General features: G+C 36.6%; 1 protein-coding gene and 1 long non-coding RNA gene across 2 annotated transcripts in view; both read right to left on the bottom strand.

Moving 5' to 3' along the window:
- Positions 1 to 3,607: 3,607 nt before the first annotated feature.
- On the bottom strand, positions 3,608 to 4,169 carry LOC121390050. Its single transcript, XR_005960149.1, has 2 exons — positions 4,100 to 4,169; positions 3,608 to 4,066 (listed from the first exon to the last, which is right to left on the bottom strand). It is a non-coding gene; the product is annotated as an uncharacterized LOC121390050 (long non-coding RNA).
- Positions 4,170 to 13,475: 9,306 nt separating this feature from the next.
- LOC121390170 (receptor-transporting protein 4-like) overlaps positions 13,476 to 23,867 on the bottom strand; it is an 88,642-nt gene continuing 78,250 nt past the window's right edge. Inside the window, exons 3-4 of the mRNA XM_041521921.1 lie at positions 20,909 to 21,079; positions 13,476 to 18,751 (exon numbers count right to left, since the gene is read on the bottom strand). Coding sequence (XP_041377855.1) covers positions 18,587 to 18,751; positions 20,909 to 21,079 — 336 coding nt within the window. The 3' untranslated portion in view covers positions 13,476 to 18,586. The remainder of the gene's footprint in view (positions 18,752 to 20,908; positions 21,080 to 23,867) is intronic.

Here is a 23,867-nt window from a genome sequence, read left to right on the forward strand (position 1 = left end):
AAATGCAAATAAAAGTTCCCTTGCTGCTAATCGGAAAGAGTAGCCCATGTAGTGGCGACAGCGGGTTTCCTCTCAAAATCTGTGTGGTCCTTAAACATATGTCTGACGCCATATAACCGTAAATAAAATGTGTTGAGTGCGTCGTTAAATAAAACATTTCTTTCTTTCTTATAAGACAAATAAAATAAATAAATAAATAAATAAATAAATAAATCAGTGTTTTTAGAGATTTTGTTTGATAACACCACGAGATCACATGGATGAATTACATGTAATCATCAGCTAATTAGAATTATAAATAAATAAATAAATAAAATACTTTTATATTAAACCAGTTTATAGTCAGTTAGATCTTTAGTTCAGTGGAATTTTTTGTCTATTTTTACCACAGCAAAATAAAAAATGACACAAAATGACTGGTAGTTTTGTTAGCCGACACTCATTCAAGTCTAGTTTTGTGCAACCCATTTTCATTCATGCATTAAACTTAGGACATCATATGTTTGTAAAATGTTACCCAAATGGAATGGATAACCTGTAATATATTTTTTCTTTTATCATCCACAAATACTTAAAATATAGTTTACGCAAACTTAAAATGTTAAGAGGTATGAATAACATTCCATCTTGATGTAGTAGCACACAAATATCAATAACTTTGATGAAGGAAATGCTAGATGTTATTATTATACATTTATAATATGTTATTTTAATTCTTAAGTAATTTTTTTTATTGTTAAAATTTTGTAGTTGACATTTTTGTTCCCATGACATATTTACATTAAAAAAGGGTCTATTTATTTATTTTGAATCAAATTTTGTATTCGGAGAGTGTACTTAAAATAACACATGGGGGAGGGAACTTTTTCAAACCCTTAGCCATTACCAATCCTAACTTCGACAGTGAAACCCCTCTAATCTGGACACCCATGGGACCAAATTAAATTTTATTTTGTTTAACGACACCACTAGAGCACATTGCTTTATTAATCATTGACAGTTGGATGTCAAACATCTAGTCATTTTGACATGTATAGTTAGAGAGGAAAGCTTCTGCATTTTTCCATTGGTAGCAAGGGATCTTTTATATGCACCATCCAACAGACAGGATAGCACATACCACAGCCTTTGATATACCAGTCATGGTGTACTTGGATCGATTCTAAACTGACCGCACATCAGGCGGGCTGTTTACCACTGGGCTACATTGTCCCGCCGTTCCCATGGGAACAAGTAAAAAGTTCAGTTTTAAGCGCTATCTGGTTTAGAGAGGTTACTCTCTGTACTGATCTTTAAATAGGTACTATAAAAAACGTCCGATTTTGAGGGAATTCCAGTTTACAGAGGGTCCGATTTTGAGGGACTTCCAGTTTATAGAGTGTCCAGTTTTGAGGGAATTCCAGTTTAAAGAGCGTCCAATTTTGAGGGAATTCTAGTTTAAAGAGTCCAATTTTGAGGGAATTCTAGTTTAAAGAGTGTCCAGTTTTGAGGGAATTCCAGTTTATAGAGTGTCTCATTTTGAGGGGTTTACTGTATTAACTCAAAACAATTTGTTTTTATTTTGTAAACATTTCCCCAGATCCAACACCCATAATATAGTAAAATGTGTCATTCCTACCCCACCTGTTACATACACCCTACCCCACCTGTTACATACACCTCACCCCATGATATTTTCTGGAATAACCCTCTCACTCTGTGATAAACATAGATTCATTCAACTGTTAAAAAACTCTACCCTGGATGCAAACACTGGTGATGTCACAGACTGTACCCAGGGTAGACATGCTTGAACCTTTATTGCACATACAGGGTAGACATGAAAAAATGGTTCAGTGTGTTTATCCAAACATCTCATGTATGTTAAGAAAGTAAACAAAAATAAAAACTCTATTTTAGCAAAATTAATTTTTTTTACCATTAAAGGATACTTACGTGAGGAAGATATGTATATATTCATGTAAAAATGGTTACGAAGCTGGAACTTACAAAGATCTGAAGATCTAATGTTTTTATTTTAGTTTCATCCAGTTCATTTCGCTGTTCATTTACAAGTCTGTTTTACAACTTTTACAGTAGGTTTTCTTTTATCCGCTATTTTACTGACTGGTGCTTTTAATTTCTATCTTCCATGACTGTTTTTTGTGTGTGTGTTCTACTTAAAATGGATGATCCTGAGTTTTTAGCCATTGTAACATGCCTTTAGCTAAAGCCCAAAACACACCAGAGCTGGCTCTGGGTTCAGGTGTTGGTGAGTATGGTACCAGTAAGAAAAGGAAACGGTCAGAATCAAATATTGGACTCGAATACTCGAAGGTCAAACTCAACCCGGACCCTAGTACCCAACACTTACACTAGATGATAATAGGACTAATAAGGAATAAAGTAAAATGACATTATGCCATCTTAATTCCAGCGCTGAACATGGGTGCCAAATCACGCCACTGTTCATGTATTGCATTCCACACAATCGACTTTTGTTTCCCCTATATGTTTCATAGCCTTATAACGGGCAACGGGCAACTCTATTTACGTGCCCCTATCCACAAGGGTTCAGGCACGCCCGCCCTAGATCTAGCCTCTGACATCGCCAGTGACCACCTCCGGGGCGGGTAGCCCTATAATGTAAACGGCAGCACACATTTGGCAAAATAACGTTAAAAAGTAGAATTAAATGAGATTGCTCTTCCTTGCACTGATACTCTAGTCCTGTGATCAGACTAGAGTCCATGCTCGACTACTCAAGTACTCGTAGAGACCCTAGTCTGTGCTGGCGTGAACTACAGATCTGGCAGCAGACGACATACATGTAAAGCATACGCCATATTTTGACAGCACCAGACTGACCAGACTCAGCTTCAGTGTGTTTTGGGCTTAGTATTGCATTTTTTAATGATCAATATTATAGTATACAGTGGACTCTGTCCAAACTTGAATTGTGTAATTCGCATTTGTTTGTAAACCAGCACAATCTCCGAGATTTATCCAGGCCTTCTCTTGGTCCAAACATAGGCTTCTCCCTAAAAGAAAGTGGCACTGAAACTTCCCAATTTCTGTACTAAAAATTTCCAAAATATATATTTAATATATATGTCTGTTGTAATAAATTAATTTAACACTAGTGTACTGCATCATTCAGTGATCTAAAAAAAATATATCCCAAGTATGATTTATTCTTGCCAATTTTCACAATCCCATCTGACATGGGACCATGGCAAAAAATCCTGTTCCATAGCAATGACCTTGGGAGAAATAAAGAAGGTTTTTTAACGACACCACTAGAGCACATTGATTTATTAATCATTGGCTATTAGATGTCGAACATTTGGTAATTTTGACATATACTCTTAGAGAGGAAACCTGCTACATTTTTCCATTAGTAGCGAGGCATCTTTTATATGCACCATCCCACAGACAGGACTGGACAGGACATACCACAACCTTTGATATACCAGTCATGGTGCACTGGCTGGAATGAGAAATAACCCAATGGATCCACCGATGGGGATTGATTCCAGACTGATCGCACATCAAACAAGCGCTTTACCACTGGGCTACTTCCTGTCCTTATTGAGTAAAATGTGTCTGATCCAGCACCCTGTGTATATTGGTTCAGTTTGTGAGTAGCCCCCCTCCCCCCCCCCCCAATGACTCAAGTTTAGACAGCCTGTACTGTACTACTTTATCCACAAGCAGGTGAGCATGCTACCCATTGAGCTAGATTCCACCCTGGCATGATCTCAAAATCACGTTCCATGACAATATAGCTGAGGTAAAATCTGTCTCATCCAATACTGTGTGTATATTCTGGTGCATTTCATCTGTCCTGAGACCACAGTACTTACATTTTCTTGCTTAGAAAATGAATTTCTTTATATAATAATTGCCCAAAAATTGGAATAAGTGAAACTGCAACTTGATTGTATTTATTAATATAATGCTTTATAATTCATACCTTTTTATCTTGGTTTTACAAAGCAAAACAGACGAGATATAGAGATATAGCAATTACTTTGCATCAACTTTTACGTTGAAGTTTAAAGGCATATTGTCACAGACCACTGACCTATTTAAAGGCATATTGTCACAGACCACTGACCTATTTAATGGTATAACAAAGTATTACCTGCACAAAAATAATTTGATTTGTCCCTAAATGTACTTTATTCAACAATCTTCATAACCACCATACTCCATTTATTAATGACATTTTGTAAAAATAATTGAATTATGGCAATGGTCCATAATTCAAAAACTAAAATTGCCGAAAGGGATGACATGGATTTCACTCCATCATGGTTCAGTTAAGGTGATGCGATAGCTAGATTTGGTTTCCAACAATTAATGTAATTTTTATTTATTATCCATTTTTAGAGAAATAAAGTCCTTAAATCCGTGACAGTATGCCTTTAACATTAAAGTTTCATGTTTAGATCAGTTTCTCACAAACTATATATATAAGTTCAGAGAACACTTTGTTCAGTATTGTGTAACTCTTCACTTCACAACGTTCAGAGATCATTACATTATTCTAAAATGTTAAATAGTAGTTGCTACTCAATCACCAAATGTCTCTAATTAAAAAAATAAAATAAAAAAAGTTATCTGAAGTCATAAGCCTTTGAAACTTGATTTATAGTTGCACCTATGGATATTCATCACTGTATGTGCACTGAAAGGTTTTATGGTAGGCGAGATAATTAATTATACGAAATTGTTGTTTATAGGTTTTATTACTCATGTATGTTACCAGGTACATGGCTTAGAGTAATTATTTAAATGGCTAAAGACTCAGCATAATCCCTTTGACATGTTGTAACGACACATGAATATTCATGTATCTTGTACTGTTCTGTATTTAATGTTCAATTTATAAAATCCAAACTACTGTTCTTGATTGTATATAAACTTTTTAAATTCATATTTATTGTGTTTTGTATGGAGTTTTACAGAATATTCATCTGCTATTGAAATAAAATGAATTATTTGTCATCACTTGTGAATACTCGTTTATTTAAATTAAGATACAGGTACCTCAGATTGGCTTGTACAGAAGTAGTAATGTTTGTTGATATCTGCTTTTGTTATCAAATACTAGAGCAGAAACAATATCTCTGTAATCAGCTGTATTTCTCACATGATGGACAATTCAATATTGTCTGTAATCAGATGTATTTCTCAAATGGAATGGAATGAATGTATGTTTAACAACACCCCAGCACACAAATAGAGATCGGCTATTGGGTGTCAAACAAGGTGAACAACACAATATTGTCTGTAAAAACAGCTGTATTTCTCAAATGTCAGAAAATACATTATTGTCTGTAATCAGCTGTATTTTTCAAATGATGGACAACACAATATTGTCTGTAAAGATTTCCTGTATTTTATCAAATGTCAGAAAATAAAATATTGTCTGTAAAAACAGCTGTATTTCTCAAATGCTGGACAACACAATATTGTCTGTAAAAATTTGATGTATTTTATCAAATGTCGGAAAATACTATTTTGTTTGCAATCAGCTTTATTTCTTAAATGATGGAGGATATAATTTTTTTTTAAATCAAGAATTAGCTGTATTTCTAAAATGATGGACAGTGCAGTGTATAAAATTAGCTGTATTCCTCAAATGATGGACAATGCAATATTGTCTGAAATTAATAATTATACGTAGCTGCAGTTCTCAAATAATGGACATTGTCTGTTTATGGTCAACTGTATTTATTAACTGCTTGAGTAAAATGAATGCAATTTTACAATCGGCTGTATTAAATTATGGAACACATAACCCTATCTGTAATCAGCTGTATTTATCAAATGCTGGGGCAAAAGATTGGTGTTCCATCAAATGTGTAGTGTTATGAGTGTCTGTACTCCTACAAAGTAGGATGGGTGTATTGTCCAGGAAAGTGGCAGTCCTACGAATTTAGAAGGATGCATTGTCCTGGGAAACGGCAATCATATGAAGTAAGAAGGATATTTTGGGGAGTGGCAGTCCTATGAAGTAAGAAGGATGTATTGTCACGGGGAGTGGCAGTCTTCTTATGATGTTAGAAGGATGTCTTGTCATGGAGAGTGGCAGTCTTCTTATGACATTAGAATGATGTATTGTCATGGGGAGTAGCAGTACTCTGAAGTAAGAAGGATGCTTTGTTTGGAGAGTGGCAGTCTTCCTATGAAGTTAGAAGGATGTCTTGTCATGGAGAGTGGCAGTCTTCTTATGACATTAGAATGATGTATTGTCATGGGGAGTAGCAGTACTCTGAAGTAAGAAGGATGCTTTGTTTGGGGAGTGGCAGTCTTCTTATGAAGTTAAAAGGACGTATTGTCATGGGGAGTGGCAGTACTATTAAGTAAGAAGGATGCTTTTGGGGAAGTGGCAGTCTTCTTATGAAGTTAGAAGGACGTATTGTCATGGGGAGTGGCAGTACTATGAAGTAAGGATGCTTTAGGGAGTGGCAGTCTTTGTGTGGCATTAGAAGGATGTATTCTGGGGAGTGGCAGTACTATGAAATAAAAAGGATGCTTTGTTTAGGAGTGGCAGTCTTCCTATGAAGTTAGAAGGATGTATTGTCGTGTGGAGTGGCAGTCTTCCTATGAAGTTAGAAGGATGTATTGTCATGTGGAGTGGCAGTCTTCCTATGAAGTTAGAAGGATGTATTGTCATGTGGAGTGGCAGTCTTCCTATGAAGTTAGAAGGATGTATTGTCGTGTGGAGTGGCAGTCTTCCTATGAAGTTAGAAGGGAGTATTGCCATGGGGAGTGGCAGTCTTCCTCTGAAGTTAAGACGTATTGTCATGGGGAGTGGCAGTCTTCCTATGAAGTTAGAAGGACGTATTGTTATGTGGAGTGGCAGTACTATGAAGTTAGAAGGACGTATTGTTATGTGGAGTGGCAGTACTATGAAGTAAGAAGGACGTATTGTTATGTGGAGTGGCAGTACTATGAAGTAAGAAGGACGTATTGTCATGTGGAGTGGCAGTACTATGAAGTAAGAAGGACGTATTGTTATGTGGAGTGGCAGTACTATGAAGTAAGAAGGACGTATTGTCATGTGGAGTGGCAGTACTATGAAGTAAGAAGGATGCTTTGTTTTAGGGAGTGGTAGTTCTCCAATGAAGGATGTATTCTGGGGAGTGGCAGTACTATGAAGAAGGATGTTTTGTTTTGGTAGCTGGTAGTCTTCCTACAAAGTAGGGTGTATTATCATACAGTCTAAGTAGAAGGGATACTCTTGGAAATTGGTGTCCTACAGACAATAGGGAGTATAGATTGTCCTGGGAAGTGGCAGTCCTGTGAAGTAGGAAGGGTGTATTGTCCTGGGAAATTGCCTTCCTCCAACAGAAACAGTGAGAAAGATGTATCTGTAAAGTAACAGTCTTACCAAACAGGTAGGATGATTGCTTTGCTGTGAGAAGTACAATGGTAGCAGTCCTACAGACAAAATAGGAAGGATGTATTGCCCTGAGGAATGAGAGTCCTACAGACAAAATAGGAAGGATGTATCGTCCTGAGGAATGAGAGTCCTACAGACAAAATAGGAAGGATGTATCGCCCTGAGGAATGAGAGTCCTACAGACAAAATAGGAAGGATGTATCGCCCTGAGGAATGAGTCCTACAGACAAAATAGGAAGGATGTATCGCCCTGAGGAATGAGAGTCCTACAGACAAAATAGGAAGGATATATTATCCTGGGTAGTGGTAGTCCTCCAAAAGACTAAGTAAAATGCATGGTCCTTGGAAATGGCAGTCTTATAAAGTAAAAGGAAATGTTTCATGATGATGATGGTGGTGCATGTACAGAGATTTCCTTTCAGTTTCCACGCTAATGCTTATTCATAGCTTCTGTACTATTGACTTCAGTGGACTTTGAGTTTGGAGTTTTCCTTCTCCTAGGAGAGTTTCCTTACTAGGATTCTGAGCCTCTCCAGCCCAGTTTTGATTTTGGAGTTTGCTTCTCTTAGACAGTTGTCTTTCTTGACTCACGTCCTCTGTCTGTCCGGTCCATATTAGTCTAGTCTCTACACTTTGACAGTCCAGCTTGGGTGACCCTACCAGGAGCTGATGCTCCAGCTGGCATAGCTCTCTGAGTCATTGAGACATGCAAACTACCTCACCACGTCAAGGAATGGACCATGTTTCATTTAACGACACACACAATATATTTTATTTACAGTTATATGGCGTCGGACATATAGTTAAGGACCACACAGATATTGAGAGAGGAAACCCGCTGATGCCACTTCGTGGGCTACTCTTTTTCGATTAGCAGCAAGGGATCTTTTATATGCACCATCCCACAGACAGGATAGTAAATACCACGGCCTTTGTTACACCAGTTGTAGAGCACTGGCTGGAACGAGAAATAGTCCAATCAGGCCACCGACGGCAATCGATCCTAAACTGACCGCGCATCAAGCGAGCACTTTACCACTGAGCTACGTGCCGCCCCCTCTTTTCATAGTAAGAAAGAATAATTTAATTTTCCTGGGGATTGATGATCAGTCTTATACATGTAGATGGTGCACCTAACAGTGATTCAGTGGAGCTGTCATGTCCTTGTCAAAACATCCTTTATACCGGTACTCTACCTTGTGCAAAGATACCGGCCTCGGTGGCGTCATGGTTAGGCCATGAGTCTACAGGCAGGTAGGTACTGGGTTCAGATCCCAGTCGAGGCATGGGATTTTTAATCCAGATACCGACTCCAAACCCTGAGTGCTCAATGGGTAGGTGTAAACCACTTGCACTGACCAGTGATCCCTAACTGGTTCAACAAAAGCCATGGTTTGTGCTATCCTGCCTGTGGGAAGTGCAAATAAAAGATCCCTTGCTGCCTGTCGTAAAAGTGTAGCCTATGTGGCGACAGCGGGTTTCCTCTAAAAAACAGTGTCAGAATGACCATATGTTTGTTTGAAGTCCAATAGCTGATGATAAGATAAAAAATCAATTTGCTCTAGTGGCGTCGTTAAATAAAATAAACTTTACTTTTTGTGTAAAGATACAATTTTGGATATGCCATTCACGAGACATATTCTCAGGACTTAGCCAAATTAGTCATTAAAATTTTTAAAATGACAAAAATTATTTTCAATCAATTATTACATAAAATTATTTCACCAAATTAAAATAAAATTGTCAGTTATGTTTAATATCACCAAAATTGGTTAATTTGGCGAGTGGCAGAGCGTGTCCCAATTTTAGCGGCATATTTAAGGGTGAGGCGATATGGCACTGTAGGGACCATACTTCTTGGAGACAGGGCAGTTAACCCCTAGAAAATACAAAATAATGCCATCTTTACTTTTTACCAGCCTCAGTGGTGTCGTGGTTAGGCCATCGGTCAACAGGCTGGTAGGTACTGGGTTCGGATCCCAGTCGAGGCATGGGATTTTTAATCCAGATACCGACTCCAAACCCTGAGTGAGTGCTCCGCAAGGCTCAATGGGTAGGTGTAAACCACTTGCACCGACCAGTGGTCCATAACTGGTTCAACAAAGGCCATGGTTTGTGCTATCCTGCCTGTGGGAAGCGCAAATAAAAGATCCCTTGCTGCTGATCGGAAAGAGTAGCCCATGAAGTGGTGACAGCGGGTTTCCTCTCAAAATCTGTGTGGTCATTTACCATATGTCTGATGCCATATAACCGTAAATAAAATTTCTTTCTTTCTTTACTTTTAGTTTAAAACAGGGCAGGACGTAGCTCAGTGGTACAGTGCTCGCTTGATGCGCGGTCAATCTGGGATTGATCCCCGCCGGTGGACGTATTGGGCTATTTCTCGTTCCAGCCAGTGCACCACGACTGGTATATCAAAGGCTGTGGTATGTGCTATTTTGTCTGTGGGATGGTGCATATAAAAGATCCCTTGCTGCTAATTGAAAAGAGTAGCCTATGAAGTGGCGACAGCGGGTTTCTTCTCTCAATATCTGTGTGGTTCTTAACCATGTGTGACGCCATATAACCATAAATAAAATGTGTTGTGTCGTTAAATAAAACATTTCCTTTTAGTTTAAAACATTGTGTGTATCAAGAGCAGACCCCATTACTGTGCCCTAATTTTGTTTAGTTACAGCACCTGCAAATCATCTTAATCTGCATCTGAGGCAGATCCAAGGTGGGGACCAAGGGACCTGCCCCCTAAAAACTTTCTCCTCTTTTAAATGTTTTCCATTGTCCTGCTCTTTTGACAAGTTGGTTCACGTGTCCCCCCTCCCCCAAAAAACCCCCACCCCACAACCTACTACTAATAAAAATTCCTGGATCCACCCCTGTGGATACTACCCTGAACTGCCCCTTTGATGACAAACTACACCCTACTAATATCGTCCCTGATTTTCCCTCTTATGTATGATATCAGTATTCCAGTTAGACCTCTGCTCGCCCTTCACGCAATCCCGAATGCATCCCCTATTTAATGACACCACTAGAGCACATTGATTTTATTAATCATCGGCTATTGGATATAAAACATTTGGTAATTTTGAAATATAGTCTTAGAGAGGAAACCCGCTAAATTTTTCCATTAGTAGCAAGAGATCTTTTATATGGATTATCCCACAGCCAGGATAGTACATACCACGGCCTTTGATATACCAGTCGTGGATCACTGGCTGGAACAAGAAATAGCGCAAATGGGCCCACGCAGACGGGGATCGATCCTAGACCAACCGCGCATCAGGTGAGTGCTTTACCACTGGTCTACATCCCCCCCCACCCCCGCCCATAGATTACTGCATAATATAACAAACAACAATTATATTGATTTGTATAATAATGTTTATTTAATGTAGACATAGAATATTGTGAAATACAAACAGCTGATCACCGTAAACAAAATGCCATTTATACATAAAACAGCTAGCTCTTTCAGAAATAGCCATGTATACATGGAGACAAAATACGAAGAAAGGAGTGTTTGTTAAATGACACCCCGGCACATTGTTTATTCAGCAGCTTTTAGATGTCTAAAACAAATACATGTAGTGACACAGCATGAGAAAAGAAACCCGCCAAGATTAAAGTGATAATTGATCCAGTGACAAAGAAGAAACCTTTAATGCTCAATCTACAGGTCAGGTCAGGTCAGGTCAGGTCAGGTCAGGTCATAGGTTTTAACGTCCACATTCAGAACAAGCTGTTTTATTCACACGCCTGTCATGGGCGCAGGGGTCGACTTGTGCTGGATCCTCCGTCCAGGACATGAAACAATCTACAGACAGGACGAAGTTATGGCTCTGGGCCCCGTTTCACAAAGTGATCTTAGCATTAAGATCACTTTAGTGCCTAAGGTAACTATGCACTTAAGGTGAACTTAGGGCTAAGATCGCTTTGTGAAACAGGGCCCTGAACTTGAAGTGAGCATTCTACCTCTGAGACACATCCCTACATCTACCCCCCCCCCCCCCCCAACTCCTATAATTATGGTAATGAGAGAAAAAGAAGTATATCTCTGAGAGAAAAAAAAGGGAGGTAATTTCCTTCATAATTAAAAACAAGAAGTAACATTATCAGAAACGAATCAAATGCATTGTATTTTCTCTTATATCGGGACTGTAGGAACAATATCTGGAAGTGTGTGTGTGTGTGTGTGTGTGTGTGTGTGTGGGGGGGGGGGTGATAGCTAGAGGAGGGGGAATCCTGATCTTTATCTTTATTTATATGGGATGGAAGGAAAAACAAGTTTTTGTCCTTAAGTGGGAGGGGCACACACCCCTCCCTCTGTTCCTACAAGCTTGTATATTGTTGGCGCATTTATTTGGCATCTCTGCTGTTTCAATATAAAATGTGATTACTAATATTACCAAACGATTTTAATAATAATAATAATAATAATAATCAAAATTTCATTATTAGGATTCCAATAACCATAGCAGTAGTTGTTATGGAAACCGGTAACGTTACAAGCAGTTACCGGGAGACACTAATCCTACGCTGAGAAATGCCATCTTATTGAAGATTAAACGTAACAAATAAAAAACTTTGTTGTGAAATATTTCGAGACCGACGGATACTTTTCAATAATCTGTTTCAGTTACTTTATTAATCTTAAACAAAGAAAACTGCTAAAACGATCTATTTAGGATTTTTTAAAGCATTACCGAAAATATTGCCAAACTAATGTTCATGCAGTTATGAAGGTCGGTTTTCTAAGTCACGTGATATTATCTGGACCAATCCAAGTATTTATAACAATAGAGTATCTATAGATTATATCCATTTCACCATATGCGCAAAAACAAGCAAGCGATTAACCTCTTCTGCACAAAAACGAGTTATTAACCTCTTGTGTACAAACACAAGTGAGTTATTAACCTCTTGAACACAATATCTTAGGTGACCTTTCTTCGTGAACATTAATTTTCAATGCCTTAAGCTGTTAGAAGTTTTACGCCAAATGTATTTTGATTGGTTGATTGGAAAGATCATCTGAACAAGGTATAACTTTTGATAATGTCAGATCTGCATACGGACCAAAGCGATGTGGTAGTAAGATTTGATATCAAAGATAGGAAGAGTTTGATAAATTTGGCTGTCTCTTGCAAAACATAACACGCGTCATACAGCTAGCATCTTACACAGCGATCTTGCTGCTGTCAAAAACCATCAGAACACAACTAGAATGATTGCACAAAATATACAAGCATATATACATAACTATATTCACAAAATTTAATAGTGAAACAAGGCACAGAATGTACAAGTAATATATTATATCATACATCTTTATAGAACTGCTGCATTCGTAAACTTTCATTAACCAGAATTTCATATTTCCAGGGCAGATCTAGTATTTTTTGGGTGGAGGTGACAAAATTTCTTTAAAAAGGATCTTTTAAAGTGACGGGTCGCAGTTTGAAGCCGTGAAAATGAACACTAACATTGGTTATATCTACAAATATGTTATACATTTGGATAAAGTTACAACAGAATAAAACGTATGTGACGTTGAAACGTGGAAATACTCTTACAAATAGATCAAAGTTCATCTCCATAACCGCTATGTAAAATGTATTTCCTAACTTTAGAAAAACCAGAATGACCAGAAACACTTCAGATAAATAATCTAAACAATACAGTCTACGTAATGTGTGATTTCAATTATTAAAAATGGCTCCAATAGTGAAAAATACGCAAGTAGTATAAAAACAAACTAGGGTCTGTCTCGTTTAACCATTCGGACACTGTGTTTATGCTATATAAATATTTGCGTTTAAAGGGACATTCCTGACTTTGCTGCATTGTAAGATGTTTCCGACAAATAAACTATTTCTACGATTAAACTTACATATTAAACATATTTTCTAGTTTAAAATATCAGTGTCTGTGTATTCAATGTGTTTCTGGTCGTCTTAATATTTGTAAGAAGCCCAAACAGGATTTTGTCTTCAAATAATTTCGTACGTACGAAAAATAATATTTTAGTGAATAAAATGAAATTTAACCTAGTACAAATATTAGAACGATCAGAAACACGTTTAATATACAGTCATTAATATTTTATGCAGAAAAATATATCTGATATGTAATTACAATCGTTAAAAAGTCTCTGTTAGTCGATAACATCTTAAAAATTGCAGTAAACTCAGGAATGTCCTTTTAAAGTCCAACATGAATTAGCTATCCATTTGAATTCAGTGTGATCTATGTACGATACTATAGAATACTCACAGGCAAAGGAGATAGAGATCATTAATAATAAAATTAAATGAAGTACCATTTAAATTACTCAACATCTGAATGGAAAAATAAAACCGCAAATGGTCTACCATTCCCAATTCAATGTTGGGTGCCTTTGTTCTTTTTTTCTTTTCTTATTGTAGGGGGCAGGTGGGTTAGTTGGGATTTATTCTTTTTTTAAAAAGATTTTGAGTTTAATATCTGCGTGGCATGGATGGCCACAAAATACAATCAACTGTTATAGTTGGAGAGACAAGGACAGTGATGTTGAGATGGATCAAATCGCTGTCAGAATTTGAAATAAAAATATGCAGATCTATGGAACGTAAACAAAAGGTAGGAATGATATCTGAACACCTGCAAGATATTGCAATAATATATTTGTACATCTCCGAATTTCATTTCACTAATCACTGGCATGGAATGTTTTGGAACACATAATAACAGACACTGTCGAATACATGTACTTTCGGAATCACTTCGAAATCTCTTCAGTATTTTCATAACATATGAACATACACGATAAATTCCAAATCATATAAACAATAAATGTTGTATACCTTCAATAACCATTGACAGATGACTTGATAAATTAAAAACAAACAAATATTAAAACAAACAGCGTAAGTAGTGCGTAACCTGACAAAGATAACCGAAGAATTCCGATCAATTCCGTTCAACCATCGAACATATCCGACGGACTCCGAATCATCCCATAGTTTGACACGTTTTGTTCTACATTTCTACTTTCAGACAGATAAGTTAATAGCTTTATGTACATAACAATCATATTTAATATTATTGCTGAAGGTTACAATTTAATTTGGTTATAGACCTAACATTTACAATGCAGAGGGCTACCAACATTACAAAGCAATTAATCCAGAAACTAATAATTACATACATTATATAATCAAAACAAAACTGCAAATCATGCTTTAGATAAACATTCATTATTTCGACAGTTTTTATACTTTTTAGTTTGTACATTCTTAATGATATGTTCAAAATACCTTCTTTTGATATCTACAACGTTAGTGTTTTGTTTGTTATCTATCATGTAATTGGATAATTCCATAGTGACTTACGTTACAGAAATTTGCTAAAAATGTAATGTCAGTCACAACGGAATTGCCCAAATAAGGACATATTTTTCAACTCATATCTTTTTTTAATTAGTATCCAAGCAACACATCTAAACATACACTAACTGTACACGAACTACACTACTCATAATATATTAAGGCGACGCTGGTCGTGTAATATAATACAAACAAATAAGAAACAATTGACAATATAATGTAACTTTGTAAGTACAATTAAAACACAAATGCATTACTAATAAAAGTTATCGTGACGTCATAAAATCTACTAATACAAATAGTAAAAAGTAGACTACAAAAACTGTAGTTCTCTCTATGGTTCAAAACAATTTCATATCACCCATTTGTTTTCTGATGTCATCCAATTGTTTTATATTGACGTCATCAATTTAAAAATATTTTCTGAATGAAAAATAGGCGAAAACATATTCACGAATGTTCTTTAGCATATAGCATCAAGTGATCAACATACCCAGCAGAGACAGATAATATATATATATATATATATATATATATATATATATATATATATATATACATATATATATACATATTTATATATAACAAATATGTATAAATATGTAAGGCCGCAAAAATGGTATTGCAGTAATTATACAGTAAGCATATACAATTTGTCTCCATAACAATATCATTGCATATAAAATACGTCTTCGTGATGATGTGGTGACATACTGATATTAATAAACACCATGAGACGTTGGTTTATTTTAGCAACCACACTCGCTAAATCTCACAGTGAAAACAAAATATATAAAATAATAATATTTTTAAAAACTCACACAAAAAGAAGAAAAAAACCCATTCAAAATATAGTTTTCTGTAACTTAGTTAACACAGACGTAATGTTCGGCTGTTACGATTCGTCGGTGTTGTTGTTATATTTTTATGAACACGTGAATTGGGTTACAGAAAACTATATTTTAAATATAACTTTATCAATTAGTAAGTAATTATGTACTCATTAAAATAAAGTAAATTATGATTGTCGATATTTCTCTTCAGTAAGAGAACAATATGTAATCAAAGGAATTTAATCTCTGAACTGAAAATTCTAAATCAAAATAGAATTTATATTCATATATACTTGTAAGTTAGTGAATATATTTTGTTAGTAAAATAGATGGCATAAAATTATATATATTATTGTTTTATGTACAGTATAAATTTAATATTTAATATACTGATCAATTTATGCAACATAGTACAGTATAATGTTATTTTAATACATTAATTATTTAATCTTGAAAATACCTTTACAATTTAAAATTTTAAACTTCAATGTCCATAAGCAGAAACATTGGTAGAATATGTTGAGATAATATCCATTTAGCTTTCAAAATCTGATCATAATCATAATCATAATCCGATGTGCGGAATATATTATTACTAAAACATGCAAAACTTCATTAACATATTTCATTTTCATAGACAAAACTGATAACGTGTTATGTTATAACACCGAACATAAAGCCTAGGCAATTTGTTCTGTTAATAAAGTTTAAATTCGTTTGTAAAAAAAAAAAAATAATAAAAAATTAAGAACTCCATCAATTTTAATGATGATTACGTGAAATGAGATCACCATGTTGTAAGCATGTTGAGACAACAGATTAAAGAACATTTTAAATAAATGCAACATGATAAATATTTTGAAATACATGTTTTGTAATAAATGCAGTATGAATGTAGATACAAAGCTTACAGTCTCAGACACTATTAATAATAAATGCAATGTAAGTACTAATACGTCCAGAGACAATCTTAAGGTCACTTCACACGATGCGAGTGCTTCGTACGATAGTAGCCGAATGCATAGCAACCGATGGAATCGTATTGTTTGTCTTGTCAAATCGGCTGTTTTCGTGACTATTCTCGTTCGAGACAATCGTATCGTGTGGGGTCGCCTTTAAGACAAATACTGGTATAACTACAAGCGCATGATTGTACAATAAAAATAGCATGGAATGATATATACTTTGTAACATATGAAGCTAAGTATTGTTTAATGTTTATTATGAAATTCTTTTTTACTAAAATGTTTAGAACTATCTTATATTTTAAACCTTTTTTTTTTTAAAGTTTTAAAGGGGTTTTTTTGGTGTTAATTTGCTACAATCTATGTATACACTACATACTCAGTTCTTATTCACTTTAGCTGAATATTTAACTGCATTGCTTTTTAGAAAATAATTTAAGATGAAAGAGAACTTTAAATTAAATTACTGAAAATTACATATTCTCTACTGTTAAAACTAGCGGCCTCAAAATAACGCTGCCATGAAACCTACCCATCCCATTCGGAACTCTTCAGCCGACATCAAAATGATGTGGTGCTCTGCGTAAGGGTGGATAACGCAACAGTTTTGTGATCAACCTATATTGATTTTTTTTTGCAGTGTGGTTACTAAGTAACTGTACTTCCTAAAAATAGTATTTATGTGGTTCCTTCAATGGTGTAAGGTGGTTTTCTTGGGGTTTTTTTTCTTTCTTTTTTTACAGAATATATTCTGATATTTTTAATTAAGACCAGCTTGTCACCATTCACTTCAATGCATTATATATATATATAATGCATTGAAGTGAATGGTGACAAGCTGGTCTTAATTAAAAATACCAAATAAAAAACAGATGTTAAAATAAATATTGGAACGTAAAAAAATATTTAAATTTCTACTGAGCTCTGTCTTGTTTAGGTTTTTGTATTTATTTCACTAATCTGAAGAGTGGCAGTCCTCTTATAGACGAAGTCGGAAAGACGTATCGTTCTGGTAAATGGCAGTCCTCCTAATGGCGCAAAACCTCGTCTGAACAGTCATAATATTGTCAAATAATCTTTTTGACTCTGCATTTTTCTGAGATACGATTCTAAAAATAATAATGTTTTTGTCGATATTTTGACCACACGCAAACATAGGCCAAATAAAAAAAAAAGTTGGTGATCGTCCCCGCCCGTACATGAAAAATGCGCCAGCTCCTGAATTTATTTTATTTTTTATTTTGTTAAAAACGCGTCGAGATAGCAGCAATTCAACTTTCGTAAGCACTGTAACGGGTTAAACCATCACAAGGTCCACCTGGCGGCCAGTGAAAGAACTACAACATCCAGTCCAGGCGTGCGCTGTTGGCTGCTACTCCCGCAAACAAAATGGTCTCCAGGGTTTTATAAAGTTTTTCACAGAACCCCCCCCCCCCCCCCCCCCCCCCCCGATTTGTGTTATCAAAAGGACGATCACTAACTCTTTTTTTTTTTTTTGGCCATACCAAAGAAAGCTAGCACGTGAATCTAACCACCACCCACGCCTGGCGCCCGAGGTTTGATTCGTGAACTAGGCCGAGGAGTTCTGAACGATGAATATTTGGTCTCTCACCACCGTTAATATTTGAGGGCACTAGCTTAGATCATAACACTAGCTGTGTTATGATCTAAGCTAGTGCCTTGAGTGCTATAGTTGTATTGTATAACATGACATAACCATAGCACCCTCTGTGATGTTCTTTTGGGGGTACCTGTGAATCGTAAAATTGTTCAGAAGCTACCAAAACGTATATAAATTTTGTTTTCTATCTTTTTTTCTCTCAATATTAAAAAAACATACGTGTTTTGTGCGCTCAGATTAAAACAATATTTATACAATTCATATAAAAATAGCATTAAAACAACAGCGCAGATGATTTTTTTTTTTGGCCCAGATATATTGCATTATGGGTATTGTGAGCAGGCGATCGCAACCGTTTAGTGACGTCACGCAACTGTTTAGTGAGGTCACGCAATTGTTTAGTGACGTCACGAGAATGACCACTCCTCCTTGCACAGGCCTTCTTTGCACGCTTGGCACAGATCGGTATTGTGTTGGTTTCGGGGTTTTCCGGCACGGCGATCGATTCGGAGTGGAGGTCGCACAAATCCGTAATAGAGCTGTCCAACCCGGTTGTACACATTTCCCACCACCTGAAACGAATAAATGAACGAATAAATGAATGTTTAACGACACCCCAGCACGAAAAATACATCGGTTATGGGTGTCAAACTATAGTAAATACAAAACATTAAGTTCCACCTGAAACAGACACGTATATAGAGATTATTTGTGGTACTGATTTTACGATACGAGTGTCAGGATTATTGTATTACCCGAGTGAGAGCAAAGGTAATGCGTGAATCCCGACACGAGTTTCGTAAAATCAGTACAACTCACACGCGAGTGTAATAATTTCTTTATTATCCACATTATCTAAAATACTATTTTTATGAATAACAAGCTAGGACCATGTCAAAACGTTTCAAACGTCATTAAAAAGAGATGACGAAACGACGTCATTTTCCGAAATGGCGTCATTTTGATAAGCGTTTACACTGGGGAAGCCGCATTAAGTTATGACGTCGCTTCATAAACGTACGTCATTCGTTTTGCACGTGTGCCATACTAGTGATATTTCCCTGAATATCACTTTATTATCCACAAGGTTCAAAATAACCGAGTTAATAAAATAAAAAAACCACGCGAATCACCCGTGTAATAACAAATGTAATCACGTGACCAACGAATGACGTAATTTTGGGAAGCGACGTCATAAAATGACGTTGCTTTCCCTGTCCTAGCTCTGTGCATGTGAAACATTGTAGTCGCTTATCAAAATGATAATACAAGAATCCTGACCCTCCTTTAAAAGTATCATTTGTTTTACAAACCTATTTAAGAGAACAATATGCGAGAATTATATTATACGGCGATATCCAGCGTATTGTTGAGATCGACTTGAACACAGATGAGTGGATAACCAATATAACATTGTTATAATAATTAATATGTTGGAGATCGAGATAAAGCGATCCGATTGGCTGCTCTGTGATTATGATCTAAACGTCAAAGTCAAACTAGAATTCTACACGTGTTTGTAAGATACTGTTTGACTAAAGACACTATGGCAATCAGCAACCATTAAAAACATGGGTGCATACAACATATTAAATTTTTTTATGTTATAAATACACATATTGTACAATTTGTTTTTTCTTCCAGTAAAGATGGCAACACGATGGCAGCATAAGGTTGACAGGGTAGGGGGAGCAGGTGCGTAGTCTGGGGGGGGGGGGGTCCCGGACGAATCCCCCCCCCCCCCCCCCCCGTTGAAGCAAATGGTCCGCTTTCAGAACTAAAACATACAGCGTTATACATTTGGAGTTTCTGGTGGTTCAAAAACAAAATAGAAAAGGGTCCACTTGGTTTATATTCGAACCCTCTCCCCCCCCCCAGGTCCAGATCACGCTACGCCCCTGGGGAGGTTCATGGAGGGGGGGGGGGGGTGTTCGTTGCCACTCCACATTTAAAAGCCGCAAAAGGGCATCATTTATACCAGGAAGGAAGGAAGGAAGGAAATGTTTTTGTTTAACGACGCACTCAACACATTTTATTTACGGTTATATTGCGTCGGATCATTTTTATAGCAACTCTGATTATAGTTACAGTTCCTCAGTTAGTCCTACTATACAGTTGGCCGTTTAGCGATCGCTCTATCTCCTGGACAGGCCACTGGGCTGCGTTCAGTCAAACCGAGCGCAAAAACGTCCGCCTGACTGACTTATGAGCTTCACGGTAAACCAAATGGCCACGTTGTGAACCAATCAAATAGTTCTCGAACGTTAGCGAAACGTTTGCTGGCTGAACTTGGGCCTGGTTTTGGCGTTCATTGTTAAATAAATAGGTGTAATAGGGCGGAGAACCAGTCAACTCGTTAGAGGGTGCTCGCCACAAAATCCGTGTACTCAACTTATCCCTGGTTATTTACGGTAACAATATGAATGAATGAATTAATGAATGTTTAACGACACCCCAGCACGAAAAATATATCGGCCATTGGGTGTCAAACTATGGTAATGCAAACAAACAAAGTGATGATCAACATCAATACAAAAATTCAAGACAAACAAAAACAGTGCAAAGAACTGTGCAAAAACACAAATATCACAGAATTTTACGGATACTGAATTTTACTCAAAATTTCAATTTTGTGCTGTATTGGCCATTCTCAAAGAGAATGTTACACCCCTGCACCACGGTGAGGTTACAGCACACGCAGGGGCGGTAACAATATGTGAAACTACTACCTTGACCACTTCCTCCGGGTACCACATGGCGTGCTCGAACGTCCCGTTCTTACACTTTTGACACTGCTGTCCGTACAGCTTGAACATCACGTAGCCCGAGTTCGTGGCGTAGTTGAGATGAAACCAGAAGATGACGCGACCTTTCATCGATGTCCAGCCGTGACCGCAAGCCTGTAAACAGAATAAAAGACAAATTTAACATATCGCCCTTTTTTCTGCTTTTTTCTGCTTTAAAAAAGAAAAAAAAGAATTCAGTACAGTTCATTATAGCGAGGATTTTATTGAAAACATAATTATTGTTTTGCAAAATATATAAGAAATATAGAGGAAGGAGTTTGGGAAGTCGAACTACCCCTTGCTCTAAACAAATTTTCTTTTATAAAAAATAAATATATTTTACGGGGGATCATAACCCGACCCCACATAGAAACTACGCTTGCCATAGTCTAGACTCCATTTGCATAATTTCCTACACTCGTTTCTGGTGTTTGTTAACAAATTTAAAGCCACCATATTGCTTTTTCTTCTCTCAAGAATTCAATATACTAGTAGTTTATTAACGTGAATGTTTTTTTTATTGAAAACATAATTATTTTATTGTACAATGATTGCTAACAATTTTAAAGCCATCATATCGCCTTTTAAAAATAATTCAATATAGTTAATTAATGTGAAAGATTTGATTGAAAACACAATTATTTTATTGTACAATTTTTTATAACAATTTTAAAGCCACCATATCGCCTTTTTTCAAGAATTCAATATAGTTCATTAAAGCGAAAGACTTGATTGAAAACATTATTTTATTGCACAAACAACAATCTGCATACAATTTGTAAAAGATTAACAGAGTAACTTTTAATTAACTGGTAGGTTTCCGCTATCAACAGATCACATCAGGGCGGATATAAAGGGGGAGGGGACATTATTACAATGCTAAAATAGCTTTCCATTGATAGGCGGATCTTAAGGTTGAATAGGTCCCTGTTTCGGAAAGCACAGATCCGCCATTACACATCCGCTATTAGTCCCTTTAAAAATAATCATTGCCATTTTGAGGTTTAACTGTATAGAAAAGAAATTTATATCTTCTAAGTATAAAAATACATTTTTGGACAGTAGTTACTGAGCATAATTATAGTATTTTAACTATACAAACATTAAACGTTCTTCTTATACCCTTACAAAAGACACTTCACTTCATATGTCTTCCTAGTGCACGGGGCACGTTAAGTCAATACTTTTCTTAACGTGCACGGCGAGTTGTTTCCCTCTACTTAGCAAATATAAAATGGCGGAGATATTTTTTAAGGTTATCGTTTTGTGAGTATGGTAGGTTATACATTTTTGGTTTATGTGTCCATTTGTTACATTATTTCGGTTGAGAAACAGTTGAAACATGGTGCCACAAGTTTTGAATACAGGCTATATATAGACTAATTTCTTCCATACCGCGCCCTGACCGCCCCCCCCCCCCCCCGTACACACACACACACACGTACACGCACGCACACACACACACACACACACACATTACCCCACACACACCACAGCATTGGTCCATGCCCTGTATCATAAATCATAATATGCCAGAATAACATACATACATATACTTTTCTGTCTTTAACTATTTAAACATCAAGTGTATTTAAGTGTATTGAACTCGTTTATTGGTCTATTCGGCAATTTCGGTCCACATTGTTAGGTTTAAGTGCATGCACCGTTTGTCGTGTCGTGCACTACAAGTATGCAATAAATCACACTTGCTTACATGGAGTACATACCAAAGTACCCGCTGGGGTCGAAACCGAGTACGCCTCTCTTATCAATCTGAGAAAAAAACATTTCTGATATAGTACACCACACCAAGATTGGCACACCAAACAACACTGGGGTTTTTATTTCAGCAAATATATACTTTAACCATCCCACCCCACCCTAGAAATGTGTGTCTGTCACTGTGTCTGTCACTCTCTTTCTGTACGTCTGTCTGTCTCTCATTATCTGTGTGTGTGTGTGTGTGTGTATCTCTCTATCTCTCTCTCTCTCTCTCTCTCTCTCTCTCTCTCTCTCTCTCTGTGTGTGTGTCTCTTCTGTCGCTTTCTCTCTCTAAGTGTGTCACACTTTAGAAACCTTCTACATACTCTAACACGTATGCAGAAGAAACTTCGCCATAAACGCATGTGCCATTTGTTTTGTCGTCCAGTATAGATTTACATGTCATAGCTTGTTCTCCAAGAAAACCCCAAACATGATGATACGCTTGTGGTACTAAGTAAATAAACCACTAACGTTATCAGCTTAGTTTTTAACTTCACCCGTTGTCAACTGTTTTAAAGTCACATTTACTAAAATCTGTATTGTTAAAGCAAATCTTCCCTTAAAGCATTCGGCGGCTGTGTTATAAAAGTGACAGACGAAAAGATTTACAGAACCTATTGTATTCTGTTTTATATTCTTTGGTTTTATAAGAATGACAGAGATTCATCCAATAGAATTTTCTTTTACTGTTATCTCCCGATTATTCTTTAACTTTTTAACATTTGTATCATTATCATTACTGAAATTATCATGGGATGCACGTGTTTACTGTGTTGGTGTGCCGTTCGTGGTGTCGCGTGCTATAGAACTGTATTACCTTATCAGTCGCCATTCCATCGCCTAAATCTACAGGGTATTGAAATTTTTTAAAATAAATTTATATACAAACACCAGAAAACACTGACTCCGTGAGATCTTATGTAAACATTCACCCTAAGTAAACCAAACATTTTAGGTGATAATACACACGGATGTTAGGTTCGCTCACTGACTTAAATAGGTCAAGGTTGTTCCCGTGTTGTCGTAGATATGGGATATTATTTGAGATGTAATCAGCCGAGTTGCGGCTAGTACCGTTTTGCGTTTTGCATCTCATTATGTCACGTCAACGACCGCAATGGCCCAGATAACACAATGT

Source organism: Gigantopelta aegis, chromosome 15 (genome assembly GCF_016097555.1).
Source record: "Gigantopelta aegis isolate Gae_Host chromosome 15, Gae_host_genome, whole genome shotgun sequence".
NCBI lineage: Eukaryota > Metazoa > Mollusca > Gastropoda > Neomphalida > Peltospiridae > Gigantopelta > Gigantopelta aegis.